Source organism: Scomber japonicus, chromosome 9 (genome assembly GCF_027409825.1).
Source record: "Scomber japonicus isolate fScoJap1 chromosome 9, fScoJap1.pri, whole genome shotgun sequence".
Classification (NCBI taxonomy): domain Eukaryota; kingdom Metazoa; phylum Chordata; class Actinopteri; order Scombriformes; family Scombridae; genus Scomber; species Scomber japonicus.
Window position 1 is genome coordinate 13,097,151 of NC_070586.1, and position 21,338 is coordinate 13,118,488.

The window sequence follows — 21,338 nt, forward strand, 5'->3', positions numbered from 1 at the left end:
ATCTTTTGGACTTTGTGAACTTTGGTGTAAAATGACCGTTTGTGATATAATGAAAATATTTCCCAAAGATACTTAAATCAGATCAAAGTTTGATCATTTACTGTTGTGTTGATCATTTTAAAGGATAGTTATATTATCAGAAATTACAACTCTTAAAAAAAAAATTCTTGACATTTGTTCCAACAGATCTGAGGGTTTATATTTTATATTCGGTTGTGTGGCTGTTCCTCTTCAGCCTGTGATACTGGTAGGTCTGGATATCGGTACTTGGTACTTTTAAACTTTTAAAAGGTATCAACCAACATAAATACCAAGTAGTATCAAATCGTCTCCTGTCAAATGATACCTGCAATCGGCCCTTTTTGCACCCAGAGCTAGAAAATATGACTGTTTGTACAGACATGCTTACAGCCAATCAATGCAACCATCATAATGCAATATGTGATTGCCCCACTGCCACCACAGCTACAACCCGTCTGTGGTGGTGAAGTCAAGGTGAATTTGAATAGGCATGTTAGCAGTTCAGTAGCCAAGATGCCACCTAAACGCTCTAAAGCAGTGGTCTCCAACCCTGCTCCTGGAGAGCTACTGCCCTGCATGTTTATCTCCTCACTCTAGGGATACTTCTCATTATGAATGAAAGCGATAATAAGCACTGAGCTCGTTATCAAGCAGCTGAAGCTCGTCAAGGGGTTTGATAATGAGTTAATTATTAGAATCAGGTGTGTTAGAGAGGGGAGATACCTAAAACATGCATGGCAGTAGCAGAATTAGAGACCACTGCTCTAAAGTATGGTTACACTACTATACGCACATTACACCAGATCAAAGCAAGTGCACACAATGTGTAATGGGTATCAAATGAAGTACTCAATTGGTATCGGTGTCTCTTTAAAAGTAGGGGAGAACAGGGTTGGTTGTCACATTCATCAGATCTTGGTCCCTAGAGGGCGCTGTTAAAAGTTTTGGCACTGAAAGTTTCAGAATTTAGGTGAGATGTTACTTCAGAGGTCATTCAGGTATGACCACTAAAAAGTATGGAGAGTGATAGTTGGGTAGGTTTTTTTTTTCCTAGCTAAAACATGTGGTTGTTAGCTTTGCTAGTAGCAAAAATTCCCAGTTGATATTTGTCATATCAGTGGATATCAAAGTTTTTAATCACATTGCATTTGTGTTTCGTGAATGGAACAACGATACGGGACATCAACAACGTGAAGCAACAGATCACTGATGCCATTGCCACCATTGAAGAGGCTATGCTACAGCTAACATGGCAAGAAATCGAGTACCGTCTTGATGTGCTTCATGCAACTAATGGTACCCATATAGAGGTGTATTAAATGATTACATTTCCACAGATTTGTCTATTAATTTGCTTTTGTAATAAATTTGTTAAATTGTAAGGAGACTTTATGGACACCCTGTACACTAATTCGCTTTGTCACCGCTGCCCACTTTATCGTAGTTTTAAGTCTTTGTGCTCACCAGCTGTAGCTTTATATTTCACTGACAGAAAAGTACATTTTAAAAAAGAGCTGATTTTTACTTTATTTTGCTTTAAGATTCATATAAACCACAGGACCTTTTTTATCACAGGTTAATTGAGTCATCAAAGCAGGAAACACACAAGTGAAACTATTAACAACGATGATGACTCAGTTCCATTTAAATGCCACAACATCCGCATCCTGGAATGACACAACCACAGCCGCAATTAACATTACCAAGTAGTTCCACTTTTATAATCTTCTTCTCTGTAAAATTGTACCAAGACATGATTTGACTTCTGATGACTTCAGATTAACAAAGAAATGTTTATCAGCATGTATACCTTTAAGATTTGTAACATTTCCTTTGTACGTCAGAAATATTACACCTCCACCTCTCCATCACCTCCACCCCCAAACACATATTACGACGTAATATTCATATTAGCAGCTCTACTTGGAAAAGATCACTTTCATTCATAACGAGAAGTATCCTCATTTATTGCTTTATTTTTTTTAAAGTGTGATTGTCAACTTTGCTTGTAATATTACTGTAATCTGTTTCTGCTTGTTTCTTATCTTTGTGTCAGAAAACAGAGAAAACCAGGTCAGGTTAGCAGCCGGTAACATTAAACATTAATTTGCTTTTTTCTTCTCTAGACCTACACACTGTGTTTGTAGGACTTTGGTGGTGAAGCACACATGGAAAAATTAGCTTCTATAAGTTAGTGCAATCAGGATTTTTTTTTTGTCATGAATTGTCATATTTTGTGCTGATAAAGAGCATAGATTCACATTTCTAAACTCTAAACTGGACCTCTGGGGTTTGATCCCGGCGGTGATTTAACAGTCAAATTAAAGTCAGAGACATTTTGAGCTCGTACTCAGAAGGTTGATTATCATCTTCTGTAAAACTTTTAGAAAAAAAAAGAGAACATACAGATAAAATACATTCACAATTTAAATCAATGTTAAGGCTACTAGATAAGGGAGAAAAGAACAAGTGCTTTTGTTAATATCAGAATAGATTCAAAGCAGAAAACTGAAATTCAGCACTGAGAGAGACTTAAGTAAAACATGATCTAGTACAAATTTCCGCCCTGCTTTCACAACCAGAAGCAGGTGTTAATGTGCATTATTTAACTTTTCATTTCAGTTTTCTCATATTTATTTCTAAAAATCACAAACTTGAATAGATTTCCTTTTAATTTATAAAGGGTGAAACATAACCATCATTTCACAAGCTCAAAATCATAGTGGCCCTTATTTTTTGCCCAACATCCATCAGTTCAAGTTTCATTGTTGAACGTCATCCCTCGTCTTTCTCAGTATTTCCTATAATTTCTCAAATACCTGAAAAAAAGAGAAGAAAACACAAAACAGGCTGGAGAAATCTATAGTGGTTTACAGCGTGTCAAATCCTCACAGATCCTCTCTAACTCCTGCATATCCAGTTGATACTCTGTGAACATTCAGTACCGCCCAGACGTCCTACAGGCAGGTTCACAGACATCCTGATTGAAAATTCATATTGCGGGATCTCTTCAAGTGGCTGGTTTGGTCCTTTTAAGTCAATGGTAAAACGTTCCAGTTTATTAACTATCATCACACTCTCCGCTCAATCATCTGAAACACAAAAATATAGCTTTCCAAAGAAAATCTGCAGAGCAAAAATTAAGGAAATCGTGATTCATTGAACAACTTAGCAACAATATTCATATTTTTTTTAACATTCAACAAATTATCCGACCAAATCCTGGCCACCCTTTGATTTGAAAACCATCTCAGCAGAGAGACCTCGTAAACGCTCTGGTCCTGCATGTGGGATCTGGTCCGTCGTAGTTTCTTCTAAGCTGGTGATTAGCGTGAGTGGATTCATTGAGGCACAAAAAAAGAAGTCGCCACTGTCAACTCTTCTCGTCTTCATCAGTGTTTTCGTAACATTCACTGTCCAAGTGCATGGCGCTCAGCTGCTTCTCAAAGTTCAAAAACGTGTGGTTGCAGTCCTTCTCCAACATCTTCTTCCATATTTTTACTGGAAGAGGAAATAAAGAAAAAAATACAGATGTTTGATTCAAATTTCACTTTCAAATTGTTCACTCAGTTTCACCTCGTCAGTCCAGTTCACAGGGTGATGAGGACTTTAACTTACTGTATTCTGGTTCCTCCGGCTGTGCGGTGTCGGGATCGGGCTGCTCAGCGAGACTCGGGTCGTTTATCTCAGCCTTTTCTGCCTGCTCGTCTTCTGATTGGTTGGTCTGCTCCAGGCTCAACACCATCACCTCGTAGGCTTTCCTGGCCTCAGACGACAACTCGATCATCTTATGATAAAAGTCCTGCGAGGAGGAAGGATAAAAAAATGTCAGCCTTTGTGAAATACTAAAGTTATGTTCTACTGATACGAACAAAGTAGACATAAATCTGACCTGTGCTCCGTCATAGTTGAAGATGCCCACCAGGCTGACGGGCACCGCCTTATTGACGCAGCGACCCAAAGCTTTCCGTGAGAGGGCGAAGACGAACGGCACCCCCTGTTCACGGCAAGTGTCTATGATGTTGTGAAGAGCCTCGTCCAGGCCTCCTGCGAAACACGAAACACTTTTAAGGACTTCAGCATCATGTTTTTTAATGCATTGTGTGTTCCAGCTAGTACATAAAGCTACCAAGTATGTTCAGACTGGGTCCACATTAGGTCGGCTAATCTAAAACCTTTTATCCACACTAAGACTATCACACCCACAGTGAAGAAATGTTGCCTCATGTTTTAATTTTGGTAACGGAAATGGAGCTTTTCAAAAATGATTATATCAGAGGAAGCATCAGAAGGTTCATGTGAAGGACTGTTTCAGTGTGAACGGGGATCTTTACGAGAACAGCGTACTGAAAATGCCTCGTGTGAAAACGAGGTGTGACCACATTTGCTTTTCCAGCACAACTGAAACTGAAATATTCACTTGACAAAACTTGTATTGGCATCAATTTGATGAATCATTTCAGTCGTTTTTTTAAGTAAACACAGATAACAGACTAAATGACGAAGAATTTAACCAGATTTAATCAGATTTAACCAGTCTAGCGTAGATAAAATCTCTTTAATGTACTTAGTAATAAATACATAAACAAATAAGAATAAGAATAAAAGCTGTTGTTGCTTGATTTGAAACTTTGAAAAAACAAAACAAAAAAAAAAACACAAAAACATTTGAACCAAAGTTTGCTCACATGCAGATTTGGCCAATTAACCACCTAATAAGTAAAATATGAGAAGAGATTTTCACTCTCCAAATAAAAAAAAAATGGTGGACATATCCAAGTCTCCATAAAATGTATCCCTGAAACAGACTCAAAGGTGAAACTATAACCTTTCACAGGGACTCCGTACCTTTGGACTGGATGCGTTCACAGTTGGGTGAGATGATGACGCACTTGACCTTCCTGAGTTTGAGGTGCTTCAGGACCTCTCGCAGGCCCATCACAAGCCGCCTCTTCATACGAGCCTTCATAGGGTCCTTCTGGTAGAGGCGGTCCTGGAAACGAACCAGCTCCTTAAGCAGAGTCGTCACACACTCATCCACGTCTTTGCTCAGCATCTGACTGCAATACCTGAATGTACAATGATGGATATTTAAATTTTTTTTTAAAAAGGTGAAAAAACCTGTGACATTACATGTTTTTCTATTTCTCATCCGAACACAAAGCCACAAAAGAATCTTACTCTCTGAACTTTCTGCTGTGGATTTTGGGTCGGTCTGTGGAGCACGGCACAACTGCGGTGGTTTGTTCCTCCACGGTCTCGTCTGTGTTGGACTCTCCGTCACCTTCTCTCTCAGTCTGGTCTGTGTCATTTAATTCTGGCTGATTATCATCGACAGGACTGACATCCTCATCTAAGGTCACAGAAGCACAAAATACAGATCAAATATTAGTCAATATTAAAATGTTTTCTTCAGTATTTATAGTTGCTGATTACTTTAAATAACATTTTCTATCATTTTACACACTTGCTCTGACCTGTGAGATTGGCGTCACACTGCTCTTCTTCTATGGCATCATTGGTGAGTTTGGACTCTTCTTCAGGCAGCAGGCCTCTTTCCTCAGGCAGCAGGCCTCTTTCCTCGAGCAATCGTCTCTGTTTCCTCTCTTCCCTTTCTTTCAAAATGACCTGAAGATCAGGCAGAAATCAACTAATGACAAACCTGTACTGCTGAAATAAAATATATCTATATTTGTTCCAGAGTGAGTAAGTGGACTTACCTTCTTGAGAGCAGTAGGTTTTTTGGCTTTGGGCACTTCTCTCTGCTTGCCTTTCTTCACCAAAGGGCTGGTGGAGTCCAGGGGATTGTGTGCAATTTTATCCTGCTGTCGAAGTGGTTTCTTCTGGACTGATGGTTGCTTATGGATGACGGGCAGTCCTCCACCAACTATAAACGAAACAGCTAAGGATTTATTCTGGACCTGGCTTTGATACTCTGCACTAACAGCAGATGTGGATCAGTAAAAATATTACTTATTAATACAAAGTAGGCTAATGTTCAGTATGTTCGAGATGCTGAATGTCACCGACCTGAGATGACTTGCTTGACGTCCTGCTTGGCTTTCTGAGATTGTTGCTTCTTTTCAAGGACGGCCAACATGTTTCCGATGTCCAGCTGAACGGGAACTTTGCTCTTCTTCCCAGAGACCTTCTCACCTTTCTAGAAAGCAGGTGACCAAGAAAAAGGGTACATAACTGAGGCAATATCACTACAATGTTAAATGATTCAACATCATATCATCTTACATGACTGAAGTATTTTTAACTTGGAGTTGAGGTTGATCTTATTTGAGTACACCTGTGTACACCTTCCAATTAAATCTAATGGTGTAAACAAGTTTATAAAAGAACCTGTGAGCACCATAACTTCCTCAGTTTAGGCCTGAGCCGTGTCTAATGCAACATGGCTCCACATGATGAGGAAGTGTGTGAACAAGTAAGAAACCAGACTGTGAGACTTCATAAAGATGGGAAAGGGTAGATAAGGGTAAGATCATCAGTAGGCGACAGAACAGAAGACAAAACACAGTTGCAGCAGTGGTTAGGAGGTACAGGAGGACCCACACCAACAATAAAAGAAGGTGCAGTGGGCCTCCTCGAAAAATGACGGCACATACATCTCCAGGATAATATCAGGAGTCTGAATTTAAGAGAAAAATACAAACCTGTCCTTTCTTAGCCGTGTCTGTGGAAGGTTTTGCTGCTGGTGTCTTTTCCTTGTTCTGATCAGCAAATTGATGCTGAACACTTTCTCTTTGGTTTTCCTGAAAAAAACAAAACATAATAGATTTTGCAGATAACTCACTAAATTATTTTAGTGACATCTTATGGACACCAAAGGCTGAAATTTGTATTTTTCTACACCTGTAAGATCCATGTTAGCAAAAATTCAAAACAATAAAAAGGATAATTTACATGTTAAAACATCTGGAAGAATACAATGAGTCGTTTTTGTGTACCTCATTGCATAGTTTTGTGGTCCCAGTAAAAGCAAGAGTCAAGCCTGGAAACTCCTCTTCATCCTAGACAAGATGATAATAAAAGACATGTTCCACCTAGCAGCTTTTTTTGATAAATATAAACTTCATTAAAAAAAAAACATGTATAAAACTGGATTTAGCCTTTAGCTTGAATGATAATACAGTAAGTCTTATTTACCTCAAACTTTGGAGGCTCCTGATAAACTGCTGGCTCCTCTGACTCAACTTCCACATCTTCACCAGCACCTTTAGCTTTCTTTTTCTTTTTCTTACGTTTCTTCTTTCCTGAGGCTCCCTCTTCCTGTTGTGCAGTCACATCCTCAGTCTGACAGAACATAAAACAGACAGAATAATTCAAGTTTTGACTGACAGCTGCGTTTTATTGCCCAGTTTTAACAGACTGAACCGCCACACATTGAAATAATCAGCAATTGATGTTCACTTTGATGTTCATTTACCAAATACAATAAAGAACATAGTACATGATTTAAAGCCTGTTCATTACCCTGGTTTTGCCCTGATGACTGTCTGCCTTCACTGTGCACAGTTTTTACAAAAAAGGCAGCTCACCATTAGCAGATGTCATAGTTCTCTTGATGTGTGCTCATGTTTAAGTCTACATTTGGGTATTAGACCAGTGCAGGTGTCACAATTAATAAAGAAACAACAAGGATGACTGAATGTAATAAAGTTGTTTTCCACACTCCTTACTTGACAAGTCTGGTTGTACCTGTGCTTTACTAATTAATGTATGTTCAATCTGCAAAGTCACAGTAAATGTTTCATACAGACACTGATGTTAATAAGAGCTCTTCATTCAACCCACACAGCTCTAGGTCAAAGAAAAAATGCTGTGTTAGGTAGTTTTAGGTACTGCTCTTGCCTGTAACCTTTTTGGCAGACTTGCTTAAGGCAGCAGGAAGAGAGTGTGTTAGGTAACTTCTCAATTTGCAGGGTGGATTTTCTTCTTAAGAATGCAGTCTGTTTGGAGAATGTTTACACCTGGCTGAGATCTGATTTCACCTCCACCTCTGGTCTGGTTGATCCAGTCGCATTCCAGTGAAAGTACAAGCTGAGTGCATCTGAACCTTGAAATAACACGTGCCTGTCTATCAAGATGCAGTTTGTATGTTATTTTAGGGTGGATATTTGCTCAGTGTTTATATTTTCAGCAATATAAAATCAACAAATTGATAGCAAATTAGCATTTCAGTGCATTGGATGGCAGATATTTGGTAGGTTTTGTTTACATTTTTGTTTGGCTGATTCAAATAAACTCCCATCTTGCTTTAGTTAGAACATTTTTTCTGGTATCTCTTACTGCTGGGAAAGATGACAGCTTGCATAAAAAAGTATAGATTTCACCTTTGAGATTGTTAATGAAGGAAAGCAAAGTGTGTCTGTATCCAACACTGAAAATAATATGCAGTTGTTAAATCTGTAATGTTGAGTCTTTCCAGATACAATTTTTTAATTCTAAAAAAGTTTCTAGTTTAACTAAAAGCTGAGCTGTTATCTACAAAATCACACTTATCTGCTAACCTGCATGTGGTTGCTGCCGTTTGTCCTCTCCGTAGCGACAGGTTTCTTCGGAGGCTGAGAGGCGACATTGGCCCAAGAAGTCACCACAGGCTGACCTTTTCACATAAAAATTCACGTTGTCAATGTATAAAATAGTATTTGCGTTGTCTTACAGTCAGTGAAAAACTGATATTAGTCATTTTCACTCTACCTGGTGGGACAGCAGAGGAGTCTGGCTTAGCATCAGTGGCACTTTGTTGGGGGTCAGGCTTTGTTGGAGATGCTTTCCTATCAGTCTATTCGACAAAAAATTACAGTAACACCAAATTCATGAGTTAAAATCTTTGTTAGTGAGCATTCACCTCAAACAAAATAAAATATCTCATGTGATTATTCTGTAAGCTCACCTTCCAGGGAGATGCCGGTTTTTGAGTTTGAGGGCTCACAGATGGAGGATTTGGCCCCCAGCACTCTTTCTGAACAAGTGGAGGGCCTGCTCTACCCAGTGGGACACCAGCTAACTCTGGGAAATCTGCCATCTTTACCTCAAATGGGGCCAAGTCAGTCTGTGCTGGTTTTGACCTCCCTGCAGAGTTCGGGGCAGATCTGGCACCTCTAAAACCTGCTAATCAATGACATGTTAACGTCAGTGCACAAGTATTTACTAAGGGAAGTCAAATTAAAGGACGGGTTCACAATTTTTCCAGTCTATCTTAAAACAACAGTAAGGCACCCATATGAACAGTGAAAGAAGTTTTCCACACTGTAATCATTCCTGTTCATACCGACCATTAGAAGATCATTAGAAGGTATTTTCAGTATAAATGATCCACAGTGTGCACTTCAAAGTTGAGTTAAAGCATATATGAGGCTTCAGCAGTCTGAGTTAGTCGTATCAAGTGGATGTCTGCCACATGTACAGTCTTTCTAGCATCAAATTCCCTCTTTGTGTTTCCCTGTTGAGCTGTGGTGGAAGTATAGTAACATAAAGAGGGACTTTGACACTAAAAGTTTATTCATTTCAAAGTCAGACTCAGGTGCCAGGGATCATTCAAGAAAAATAACTCTCCATTTAGTTGCCATGTATTTTTTAATACCTCTTTTCTGTGCATCCATTGAGCTCTTGCCCATTATTCTGCCTTGAGCTGGAGAGTCGTTGTTGTTTTTTGATGTCTGTGGAGATGGATGGAAATCAGTCGCATTAGTTTCAGGTAGACAGTTTGTTTTGTCTAGTTGCCTTTCTTTAAAAAAAAACATGAAACCAACTTTTGTTTGTGGATCCCGTATGGACCTGTCTCTCTGTTGGAAATCATCAGTGGCGTCTCTGGCAGCACGACGGCTGCTGCTGTAGCCGTGACTCCTTGGCACATCGCCACCTTTTCCTGCTGCCACTCCATTGATATTTGATGGATTCTGCTTTGAGCTCAGACCTGACCGATTCCTTGTGTAAAGTTGAGAAATCGACGCAAATAAGAGGCTGTATAATTGAAACTTGTGAAGTGATTTGAGTGCTTTGATGAAGATAAAATAGATTAATTGTGAATATCTTCCTTACCCTCTTGAACTCCGGTCTGTCCCATATGGATTTGGTAATATCAGAGGCGATGATGAGGCCGTGCGAGGCTCAGCAGGCTCATCCCTCTGTCTCCTCTGGTGTTTCTGGTCAAAAGACTGAACAACAAGGCAGCAAGTTTACTTATTAATTATATTATTTCAACCACAGGGCAATTCAAAGTGTTTTACAATAAACAGGGTTCCCACACATCTGTACCATTGAAATTGAAAACTTTTCCATAACCATTTCCATGACTTAATTGAAGTAGTTTAACAAAGGTGAACCCATTAGTGACTATAGGGCACAGTAACGGGTTTTTACCTGCCCTCATCCCAAATCTGGACATCATGGCCAGAGCAGCCAACTCTTCAGAAAACACGGGAGTGAGATTTGAAGGGGGTTTTCAAGAAAGTTTGGCTTACATGGTCATGACCATATGTCAAAGACATTTTTATTCAATTTGTACTTTAAATAAAGAAACATGGCTATGTACAGCATTGAGACATTTGGAAGGTGGGTGGGACAGTCAAATGAGAGGGGGCTCTGGTGGTCCTTTAACAGAGTAGATGTCATTTCATGTATTCTGTTACACTTTGACTTTTCACTAAATATTGAGTGCATTTTGCAATTACATCCCAGAGCAAGTGTTTGGCTCCAGATCACAAATCATAAAGATATTAAAAAGCTAAATATAGAAGTTGATGATTACAGTATATTCATATTAAATGCATGTACTGCTTTTTGACATGTTTAAAGTGTGTGGGAATGGTCAAGTTCATGCAACCTGTCTTATAGTCCTTATATTCCAGGCCTGAAAACAGATTTCTAATTTCATAACTTTTCCAGGAATTTCATGACCGTGGGAACCCTGAATAAAGAAAACTGCATAAAAAGCAAAAGAAAGACAAGGCAATATTTTTTTAAAGACACTTAAATAGAATCAAAGAGTGACAATGAAGATTAGAAAATAAACTAAAACCAGAATAAGACAGCAGACTATTGACCGTCTGCTGTCAAATGACCTTTGACTCTTATTGATCCTCATCTCAGACATGTGTCACCCATAGACTGTATGGTGTCACCACAACAACCTGTTTAATATTATATCTGATCACTTTTATTCATAATTAACACAAAAAACACACCAAATTTAATCAGCTCGACGCCTGATTCAAGTAAAAACTGACGATCCGATTATTAAAGTTGAAATTAAAACTATTAAACTACATAATATTTAACTTTTTGGGGTAAATTAAACTCGTCGAAACTCAACGGTGACGTCCAACACACTGTCACGTTTAACGTTCAAAGCGGTTTTTAACGGTAAACACGGGTTTTAACGTTTATAACCCTTAAAAGCCGTTATAAGTGAGCTATGTCAGAGCTAGCATTAGCACTGCTAGCTAGTTAGCTTAAAAAATAAAGCCCCGATACGTTGTGTGGTTTTTTGTTTGAACTACCTTCTCCATGTTGAGGTTGTTCCTATTTGCAGTCACATCCCCGCAGGTTGACTCGGGTCTGCTGTGTGGTTGTTGTCATATCGCCTGTTACAGTAGAGCAACGTTTATGGATGCTAACAACAACAACGTGTCAGGCTATAAGAGAGACCTGTTTGATAGCAGCTCGGCTACTTGATTGGAACAGCTGATGTTTACATTGTGGAGCAGAGAGGAGAGGTTACAGCGACATCTGCTGGGTTTACAGTGAAAGTGTATGACATTTACAAACAGTGGAAGAAGTACTCATCCTTTATTCAAGTAAAAGTACCAATATAGTCATGTAGAAATACTACCCCATTACTAGTAAAAGTCCTGCATGAAACTCCTACTTAAATAAGAGTGTTAGCTGCAAAATGTAGCTAAAGTATAACAATAAAAGCACATTAGTATTATGAACTTGATGTAGTTAAAGTATTACAGTAAAAGTAGTGGTTTGGTCCCTCTGACTGATATTATTATATATGACATCAATAGATTATTAATAGTGAAGCATCAGTGTTAGAGCAGCATGTTACTGTTGGAGGCTGGAGGTGGAGCACACTACGCTACTTCATATACAGTTAGCTAGTTTAGTCCAGTCGTTTTCAAAGGCTGATCATATAAATCGGAGGGGTCATAAGATGATTAATGGGTGAAGAAAGAAGAAAAAACATAGCCTTTTCTCTAATCTTTGATTTTTGCTGAGCTATTGGATCATTTGAACATTTATTGAAATAAAACCATGTGAGAAGTTAACAAAGAAAATTATTTGTAAAGCTTTGCAATCCAAGTAAAAGTAAAAAATGGATTACCAGCTAAACATAGGTATCAATAGTAAAAGTCAGTCATTATGCATAACAGTCGATTCAAGGTGTAATAATACAATTTTATCTATAAATATGCATTATATTTTAAAAATGTATCATATATTTGTATGTAAATTATTTACCTGCAAATAAAGTGATAACATTCAGATAAATGTAGATGAGTAAAAAGTACAATATTCTGCCTCTGAGATGCAGTGAGGTCAAAGTATACAGCAGCATAAAAAGGAAATACCCAAATAAAGTACAAATACCTCAAAGCTTATTGAAAAGGTTATTGACTTTTTTATTTATTCATTTGAATGACAAGAAAATAGAATAACATTTTTGAAAAAAGAGCTAAATAAAACTACTTTGCTAAAATATAAAATCAGTGATAAAATACTGCGGTACAAAGTAATTATTATATTTCACAAGCTGAATGCTGTATATTTCAAAGGAATGTCATTCGTAATTCACCCTAACCCATGCGTACCATAGTGTTCATGCGTCTAAATGTGCACATGAAAGACATTATGCCTCCTACAAATCTCCATTTTTTTGGCACGTGGATCTTTTCCTTCCTTATCTTGTTTCATGAGATGATCCTCAGCACACAGCGTAAAAAAAACACACACATCTTTTCATTATTTCTGTTTGTGATAAAGTCATAATTCAGTGCTTGTTCTCCCAGCAGCTGTAAACATCATAACATTCAACGAAGCAGTAAAAAAAACATCAGATCGTCTCTGCAATCAGAGTCTCTCTTGTGGAGTAAAAAAACATTAACAGAGCTGTCTGAAGCCTCTCTTGTCTTCGTGTCGCTCACTCCTCCTTCAGTCTTCTAGCTGTGCTCAGTAAAACCAGAGGTACGATGAAGGAGGCTGACGTGAGGAGGAAACAGGTCTGTGCTCCAGCTATCCAGTAAACTGTAAAGCAAACAACAAGGGTTAAAATGACCTCACTGCCAAGAAGTTCAAAAGCAAACATATTATTCTATGAAATATATCACCACACTTAATCTCCAGGGGCGTAACTACTATATTAATATACCACATCTCAAGCATTGATTCTGTCTTCAGTATACATGAGGCAGCTAAAATTAAACATTTTGTTAATACTCACTCTGCAATATCCATATGAATCATGCAATACCTGCAGAATGTGAATGTGGTATGTGTGGTATGTGTTTTTATTTATTTATTTATTTTTTTTGTTTTTCCTTTTAGAATCAATTATTTATTATTATGGTTTTTCTTGCACTTTTAAGGACTGCATTTCAATTTCATTGTACTTTTACAATGACAATACAGACATTCTATTCTATTCCACTATTAAGATGACTCAATGAGACAAATCATTTGCTCCATGGTGTCACATGACATCTCACTTGATGTCATTGTTGCCTTCTCTCCACTGGCTCCCTGTTCATTTTGGAATTGATTTTAAGCTTTTACTCATCACTTTTAAAGCATGTCTGGGTCTAGTTCCAAGCTACATAGCAGAAATGTTGACCCCGTCTAAACAAGCCCGGGGTCGTAGATTCCAAAGTTGAGGCTGAAATCTAAAGGTAACTGCGCTATCACCATCAGGTTCCCTCAGCTTGGAACAACCTGCCTGAGGAAATAAGGTTTGCAGGATGGGTAACTTCTTTTAAATCACTTCTTAATTTCTGCAGGCTAGCTTTTATGTGATTATGTTTATTGTTAGTGTCTTTATATTTCCTTTTTATTTTCCTTTTTTCCTTACTGTATTTCATTGTCTTCTACTTTCATCTTGTTAATGTCGGCTTTGTTACTGCTCCCTGTGTTGTATGTCTTTGTAAACCGTTTTAAAATGTGCCATATATATAAAGTTGTTGTCATTATCATTATTATAATAAAGTTATTATCCATCCATAAGCCTATAATTTATTGAGTCATGCCTCTATGTTACATTTCTAAATTAAGCATATTTAAATATAAATAAATGGACAATATGAAGTTCAAAGATCTGCAGATGTGCCCATGTGGAATTTTGGTTTATCATAAATATGAGTATAGCTGCATAGCAAAATCCACACAGAAGAAAGACAGCAAGTTACAAAGAAGCTATGGCGTACAAACAAAAAAAGCAGGTTTCAGAAGAGAAAACTGAAAGAAGCAGTTGGTGCCAGACCACATCTTGCATTGGGGCTCATTACGCCATTGATGATTCATCTACTAATTCATGTAATTGTTTGTAACTCATGTCTGTCTGCTACTGATTCATAACCTGTCAAGAACATGTGTCCTTTCACTACCATCTGTCTTTCTTACCAGAGGACGACACAACTGGACCCAGTGCTCTGGCCAGGGCGCCTAAACTACGCAGGATCCCCATCACTGTGCCTTTCTGATTGGCTGAGCCTGTAGGAATATATATTTATATACACAGTGAATAAACAGTAGCAGAGTGTTAGACAGTTATAGCAGAGTCAAAATGGTTTGTGAGTTTCTGTGAATGAGAAACAACAAAGAGGCTCACCGTGGTCAGAGACGAGCGTCGACAGGCATGGGACGACTAATGCAGCAGCTGTGAAGAGAGCAGAAATATAAAATATAAACACAGAACGCATTTCATTCAACACAAATAAATACATAAATCCATTACATATAGATATATTTGATGTAGTCAGTATATTTTTTTATTCATGCATCAACTACATACAAGCTGTGAGTCACATTTGATGTCATGTGTTGTGTTTTTATTTATTCTTAAATTATTCCATTCATATTTCAAGATGTTCTGCTGCAGTGATGAATTATCTCTCATTATTATACCTTATCACATAGTCACATTGTCATATACCTACTGTATATTGAATATTAAAATATGACCGATATGCAGTTTGTGAATGTTCGAGTTTTGCCTCTTGTGTATTTTTGTAGTCAGTAGTCCAGGGCCTACCAGTTTTTAGTAATCCATATTCTTTATATATGTTTGTAATCTATCTAACATTGTGATTCTGTTCTTTCTGCCTACTCTGTCTGTACTGGAAGTGAGATTCCTCCTCTGTTGCTCTTCCTGAGATTTCCTGTCTGAACCGAGGGTCTAATAGAGGATGTTGCATGCTGTATAGATTGTAAAGTCTTTAAAGATATATTTGTGATTTGGGGCTACATAAATAACATTGACCTAGTTTAAGCACTTACTCTTTGAATGTGCACGGCTCAGCAGTGTTTATCAGTCAGACAGAGTGAACCTAAACATGACTCACCAAAAGAGTAAAGCGCTAGGCCAGTGTAGAGCATTGTTATATTCCACGATAGCCCGATGAGAATAAAAGCTGGGATCAGAGTTATGATCGCCTAAAAATGAGAAACACATTTCAATAACAGGGTTTCTTCAAAGTGCAGCTAATTAAATAATTTCCATAGTTCAATTTAAAACATTTCTTTTGAGGAAACTTAATTCAGTGCTTTTTAGAAATTTTCTGTACCTGCAGATTTCATGAATAAAGAAAACATTTGTGCAGTGGTGCATCACATCTCCTAAGCAAAGACTATTCTCTATATAGAGTCTGTTTGTCATATAAACAGAGGGCAATCCTACCATACGAACAGCTTTGATGTGCTGCCCAGGTTTGATTCTGCGAGCGTATCCTCCCTGAATCAAAGCCATGATGACACCAATGAAGAAGAACATCTTTCCCTGCTGCATACTGTTCAGAGAGAAAAGGATGCTTGTAAAACTAAGAATGCTGCTGTTCAAGTGCTTCATATCTAACCGTCACAGTACACACCTTTATCTCTGAGTTCATACCTTGTAAAGTGGAACCGCTGATGAGTCAGAAAACTCAGTGTGAACTCCAGACCGGAGAACAGGAAGAGGTAGCAGAAATACACCAGACCCAACACCTGAAGCTTTTGCATTCCTGTAAAGACATTCCCACTTTCCTGTTAGTGTGCCAAAGTGCATTCTTGCATCACAAATGGGTCAAGTGGGTGTAAACCTCTGACGGTAAACTCACTTTCTTTGGAAGGTGGATCTTCTGTTCTGGTGACAGCTGAAAAATGGAACAAAGCTAACGGGTTCAGGAGGTCCCTGGAGTCCCCGAACCCTGAAGACGAGGCCTAAAATTAAACACACACACACAAAAAAAAAACCTGTACTTGTCTGACAGAAAAATGCTGCTGCCAATTAAATGATTTAAGCAACCAACTTGTCTTTAGTGGTGCTTGGTTATTATCTAACCATTCATTACTGGCTTAGCCGATAATGGCCCACAGAGGTGTGAAGGAACCACTTATGTTGCCTAATTAGATCCTTTTTAAAGACTCTGTGTGCATGTACGGAGTGTGTTTGACTGACAGCTTCCTCTTTCCTATGTTAGTGCAGCTATATTCGTTAGAGCAGGAAAAGTTACGCAAATAGCAGCATGGGTGCCAAATTCAGCCCTCATGCAAAAATGTTTGGTGGAAAGCCAAATATATAAACAGCACAAGTATGATATTATTTCCTGTTAGTCTAAAATATTAAAGTATGTTGATGTCTTGTATACCAACTGAAATACAATAAATATTAGTTTGCACATGAGTATGTACAGTATGTAACCAGTCTGTGGCGTGATTCAGTGTGACATTTGGCTGTGCAGATGATTCCATATCTGACCTTGATGCCCTTTGAGAGTGTTTCTGGCAGCATGAGCCAAATAAAGAGCAGATCAGCGACACTGAAGGCCAAGGCAAGCAGAGCTGGAGTTTGGTAGAAGACGTTTCCTGTCGTTTTGGAGCTGATGGCAAAGTAGGCGCCCATCAGAGGTCCGATAGTGAAGCCCACAGAGAAGGCGATGCCGATCATGGCCTGGTCACAATGAAATGATCACATTTCAAACATTTAGCTTTAGCTCGTATCAAGTGGCATTAGTTGGCTAATCAGCAAAACTGTGACAGAGTAATCGTCGATTATGACATTTTATCTTGATGATACACTTTTCCTCATGGTCCGTTCTTACCATTCCTCGGTTCCGTGCTTTTGGGCAAGGCAGGTCGGCCATGATGGCAGTGCAGAGGCTGACGTTGCCCTTACAAATGCCCCCAATTACTCGAAACAATAGGAACATGCTGAAACTCCGGGAAACGGCCCAGACAGCATAGGAGGACATCAGCCCTAACTGGAACACAAGGCACCCAATTAGACCCAAATGAATGAGCGATAATGGCGATGCTGCACAGGTTTCTTACAAGAATGGAAGACGAACCGTGCCAAGCGAATGACTCGATGATTCATAATAATAATGATATCAATACACTGCTGCTTTTCTCTGTGAGGCTTTAAAAATGAAATAAAACAGCAGTTATATAATAAAGTTAGTCACTAAACAGACAGAGTTGGTGTGGTACTCACAGTGGTAAGAAGGAGTAGGGGTCGTCTGCCGTAGTGGTCTGACAGGGCCCCAGTTACAGGGGACGACAGGAACTGCAGCAGAGAAAACAGGGACCCGATCAGACCTGAAAGTCAAATTAAGAAGCACGAAAATGAAAACTGATGACCTGAAATGAACTTCTGCATCAATGAAATTCTATTAATTGATCATAACGTAATGTAAAAAGAGCTTCATATCAGCTGTATCGAGTATGAAATGAATCCAGGCACCTCCGAACAGGACGCTGTTGTACTTCTTCTCCATGGGGATGCCGACAACCTCCCTGAACCAGTCCACGACGCTCTGCAGAGACTGATACACGACATCCTGCCGGGCATGAACACATAGAAAATACAACGTCACCATATGAACAGCAGTGAAGAGGTCACTTCAGGGTGAGTCAGCGAGTAGACTCTCACAGCAGCAAAGACTCTCTAATCACTCATGAGTCAGTGATGGTTTTCATGGGTTCGCACAAAGCCGCCTTTGTTCAGAGGAGCATCACATCAAATGCTGCAAAACGTCAGTACGGTATGTCCCATTCAAATTCCTCTTTTCACCCTTTTTGTTTTGTAATATCAGTTTCTACTGTTGGTGGCTATAAACACTGGATCAACTATGATAACTTTTATTAGAAGATTATTTTAAGTGTCCGCTGGATGATATGATTGGCATTGAGTGCTCTGCTTTGGTTGTTTTATTTTATTTGACCTTTTCTACTATGAATATATTGTTTTTATTGTTGCTATATCCTTCTTGGCAGACTTGTTTGTTATTTATATGCTGTTATTTGACTTTTTTTGACTTTTTTTAATAATTTCTATCACTTTATTTCACTCTTGCCAGATGTATCTGCTAGTTATTTGCTTTGTTTGACATTTTACTGGTTTTTTTTATCATATGTTGTACATCCTTTTTAATTTCTATGAAAGTGAACTCAGGGCATTGCTGTAAAGGAGATTAATGCTCAGTCAGTTTTCCCTGAATAAAAAAAATGTCATATATCTAAATAACAAACTGGCCCTTCATATTTAATACCCATATATCTTCCAAACCAGTCTGATCATTTGAATTTGACAATCAAATGTGTGTCCATATCTGCTGACAGTGAATTATTAGGCAACATGGTACAGTTTTAATGGTGAAATAGAAAGTTATGAGAAGCAGTTATTCAGTTGAACTAACCCCTGTTTGTGCATAGTGGTCCAAAATTGAAGGCAGGAGAGGCAGAATCAGTGTAAATCCCAGCAGGTCCAGCAGCAGGATGATAAACACAATATTGATGACCTTTGAAGAGAACACGCCTCCATCTTCTGCAGATTTGTTTACGGCTGCCATTCCTACGACTGGATGCGATGTCTCTTCTGTTCATGGGTAAAAAACACGGGTAGTAATTATTAGGAAAAGCAGACGTGACTATAAAAGAAATGTAGTTTGTTAAAATTACAATCCATTATGTGTTGAAACCAAGCAGCATTTTTTTTCTTTTTGTTTTTACAGGTTTATTATTTCCTCATTTCCTCGTAAGTTTCCTGGAAAGAGCTGTGTCACTGGTGTTACAGTTTGAATTGATTTTTTTTTTTAGTTCCTTGAAAGAGCTGCTCCATTGAAACCATTTACAACTGCAAATGTTATTCTCCGTGTATACTGAATTGGATGCTTAATACGCATCTATCTGACCTCGAAGGACTCTCGAGGTTAAATCTGAATTAAATGGAAGTGCATCAATTTAACACTGGCTTAATCTTCCCTATAATTAATATCACATTAATTGATTACAGTTACAGGAAATTTCGGGGCATTTAACATAAACTGTCAACAATAGCAATAAATAAGTGATCTGTGGATTCATGAATAGATCTTAGTCTGGGCTGCAACTATCAATTATCATTATTATTATTATTATTATTGACTAATCAGCTGTTTATGTTCTCAATTAATTAGATCTAAAAAACATCACAACTTCTTAAAAATCAATGTGTTAACTTATTTTCCCTGCATCAAAGCTACAAAATTTAAAACTTTCTCAGCTTTTAAAGACAAACATCAAATACCAACAATTGCATGAAAATGGGCTTAAATCAGTTATTTCTATATGTTATCAGTCAGTCAACTAATTGTTTCAGCTCTTATCTCAGTATACAAACATGAACAGTGTGTGTAGTTGCTCAGTATGTGATGTGTGATGCCACCCTGTGAAAGTTATGGATGACTTTTATTAATGAAAGCATTCACCATTATCTCACATATGCACAAAAATAATAGTTTACAATAGCACGTGCATTGCCAGTATAGTTGCAATTAATCATAGTGTCGATTTTCTACATCTTACAGTAAGAAACCAGAAAAGAAAGGAGGAAATAAAGGAGGGAGGAGGAATGAGGAAACAATTCCTGTAAATACTCAGGTCAAAGTTTTTACACAGTGTCAGTAAACTCCTCACTGAATGCATTTAGGTGCAAACGTTTTGTAAATGAGACTAATTACAAATCTTTTACTCTTAATAAAACCCACACTTCCTACAGTACTATCCTCCTTAGATCTGACCAGCAGTTCAATCAGCATCACTGCCTCCTCTTGGATATTTCTAACCATGAACACAGATTTTACTTACATGATATCCGTACAATCATGAATCACAAGTTGATATCAAAGCGACAGCAGCAGCGGCTCTGACTCCTCTGTCTTATCGGTCCATTATTATGAGTCCACACCAGGAAGCGGAGTCCTTTTACATTTGGATGACTAAAATGTGTCGTAACTCACAGACGAGTGCTGCGTTCAGGTGATCTTAATAAGCTCGTATTTCTGTGCTTCTGCCGCTCCTCTCAGTGACCTGTATGTGCAGAGTGGTACATTTACTCAAGTACAAATTTGAGCTTTTGAACTTTACTTGAGTATTTACATTTGATGCTACTTTCTATTTTCTACTCAACTGTATTTATCTGACAGCTTTAGTTACTTTTCGTCGACGTCTTTACAAAAAGCTGTGTGTCGTCAGGCTCACATTTCAGATGTCTATGAGTTGTTAACAGCTCCACCAAATACAGATTTTCCCCGCTAAACTTCTCTGATGGTTTCATTTCAATAAATGTTCAAATGATCCAATATTTCACCAAAAATCAAAGATTAGAGAAATCAAAAATGTCCTCTCCCGTTAATCATCTCATGACCCCTCAGATTTACCTGCTGACACTTTGGAGGGGCCCGACCCTTAGGTTGGGAACTACTAGCCTAAAGAAAGTAGCGTAAACTAGCTCCACCTCCAGCAGCTACAATAGTAACATGCTGCTCTAACACTGATGCTTCACTAATGATGTCATATATAATAATATATTAGTCAGAGGGACCAAACCAACCTACTTTTACTGTAATACTTTAACTACATCAAGCTCATAATACTAATGTTCTTTCACTGTAATACTTTTACTACATCAAGCTCATAATACTTACTTCAGTAGGATTTTAATGCAGGATCTTTAGTTATGATGGAGTATTTTTACATTACTGTTTTGGTACTCTGAATACTTCTTCCACCACTGTCTAATTCATATGTTTCAGTAACATAGCTTTACATACACAACGATTTTATCA

The 21,338-nt window shown here is 38.2% G+C and overlaps 2 protein-coding genes across 2 annotated transcripts; both read right to left on the reverse strand.

Moving 5' to 3' along the window:
• Positions 1-1,513: 1,513 nt before the first annotated feature.
• LOC128365227 (selenocysteine insertion sequence-binding protein 2-like) lies at positions 1,514-11,685 on the reverse strand. The gene is made up of 18 exons (XM_053325888.1): positions 11,538-11,685; positions 10,078-10,193; positions 9,789-9,963; positions 9,620-9,695; positions 8,930-9,144; positions 8,734-8,818; positions 8,544-8,638; positions 7,180-7,326; positions 6,981-7,043; positions 6,687-6,785; positions 6,052-6,181; positions 5,742-5,908; positions 5,499-5,649; positions 5,203-5,374; positions 4,870-5,090; positions 3,914-4,068; positions 3,640-3,823; positions 1,514-3,522 (listed from the first exon to the last, which is right to left on the reverse strand). Exons 1-18 carry the CDS (start codon positions 11,544-11,546, stop codon positions 3,395-3,397), a joined length of 2,388 nt encoding a protein of 795 aa, XP_053181863.1. The 5' UTR covers positions 11,547-11,685; the 3' UTR covers positions 1,514-3,394.
• A 965-nt stretch (positions 11,686-12,650) lies between these two features.
• On the reverse strand, positions 12,651-20,492 carry mfsd10 (major facilitator superfamily domain containing 10). Its single transcript, XM_053326074.1, has 13 exons — positions 20,359-20,492; positions 18,930-19,108; positions 17,975-18,071; positions 17,726-17,829; positions 17,334-17,492; positions 16,991-17,182; positions 16,350-16,452; positions 16,142-16,253; positions 15,932-16,040; positions 15,597-15,687; positions 14,864-14,911; positions 14,656-14,745; positions 12,651-13,287 (listed from the first exon to the last, which is right to left on the reverse strand). Exons 2-13 carry the CDS (start codon positions 19,080-19,082, stop codon positions 13,184-13,186), a joined length of 1,362 nt encoding a protein of 453 aa, XP_053182049.1. The 5' UTR covers positions 19,083-19,108; positions 20,359-20,492; the 3' UTR covers positions 12,651-13,183.
• Positions 20,493-21,338: the final 846 nt, after the last annotated feature.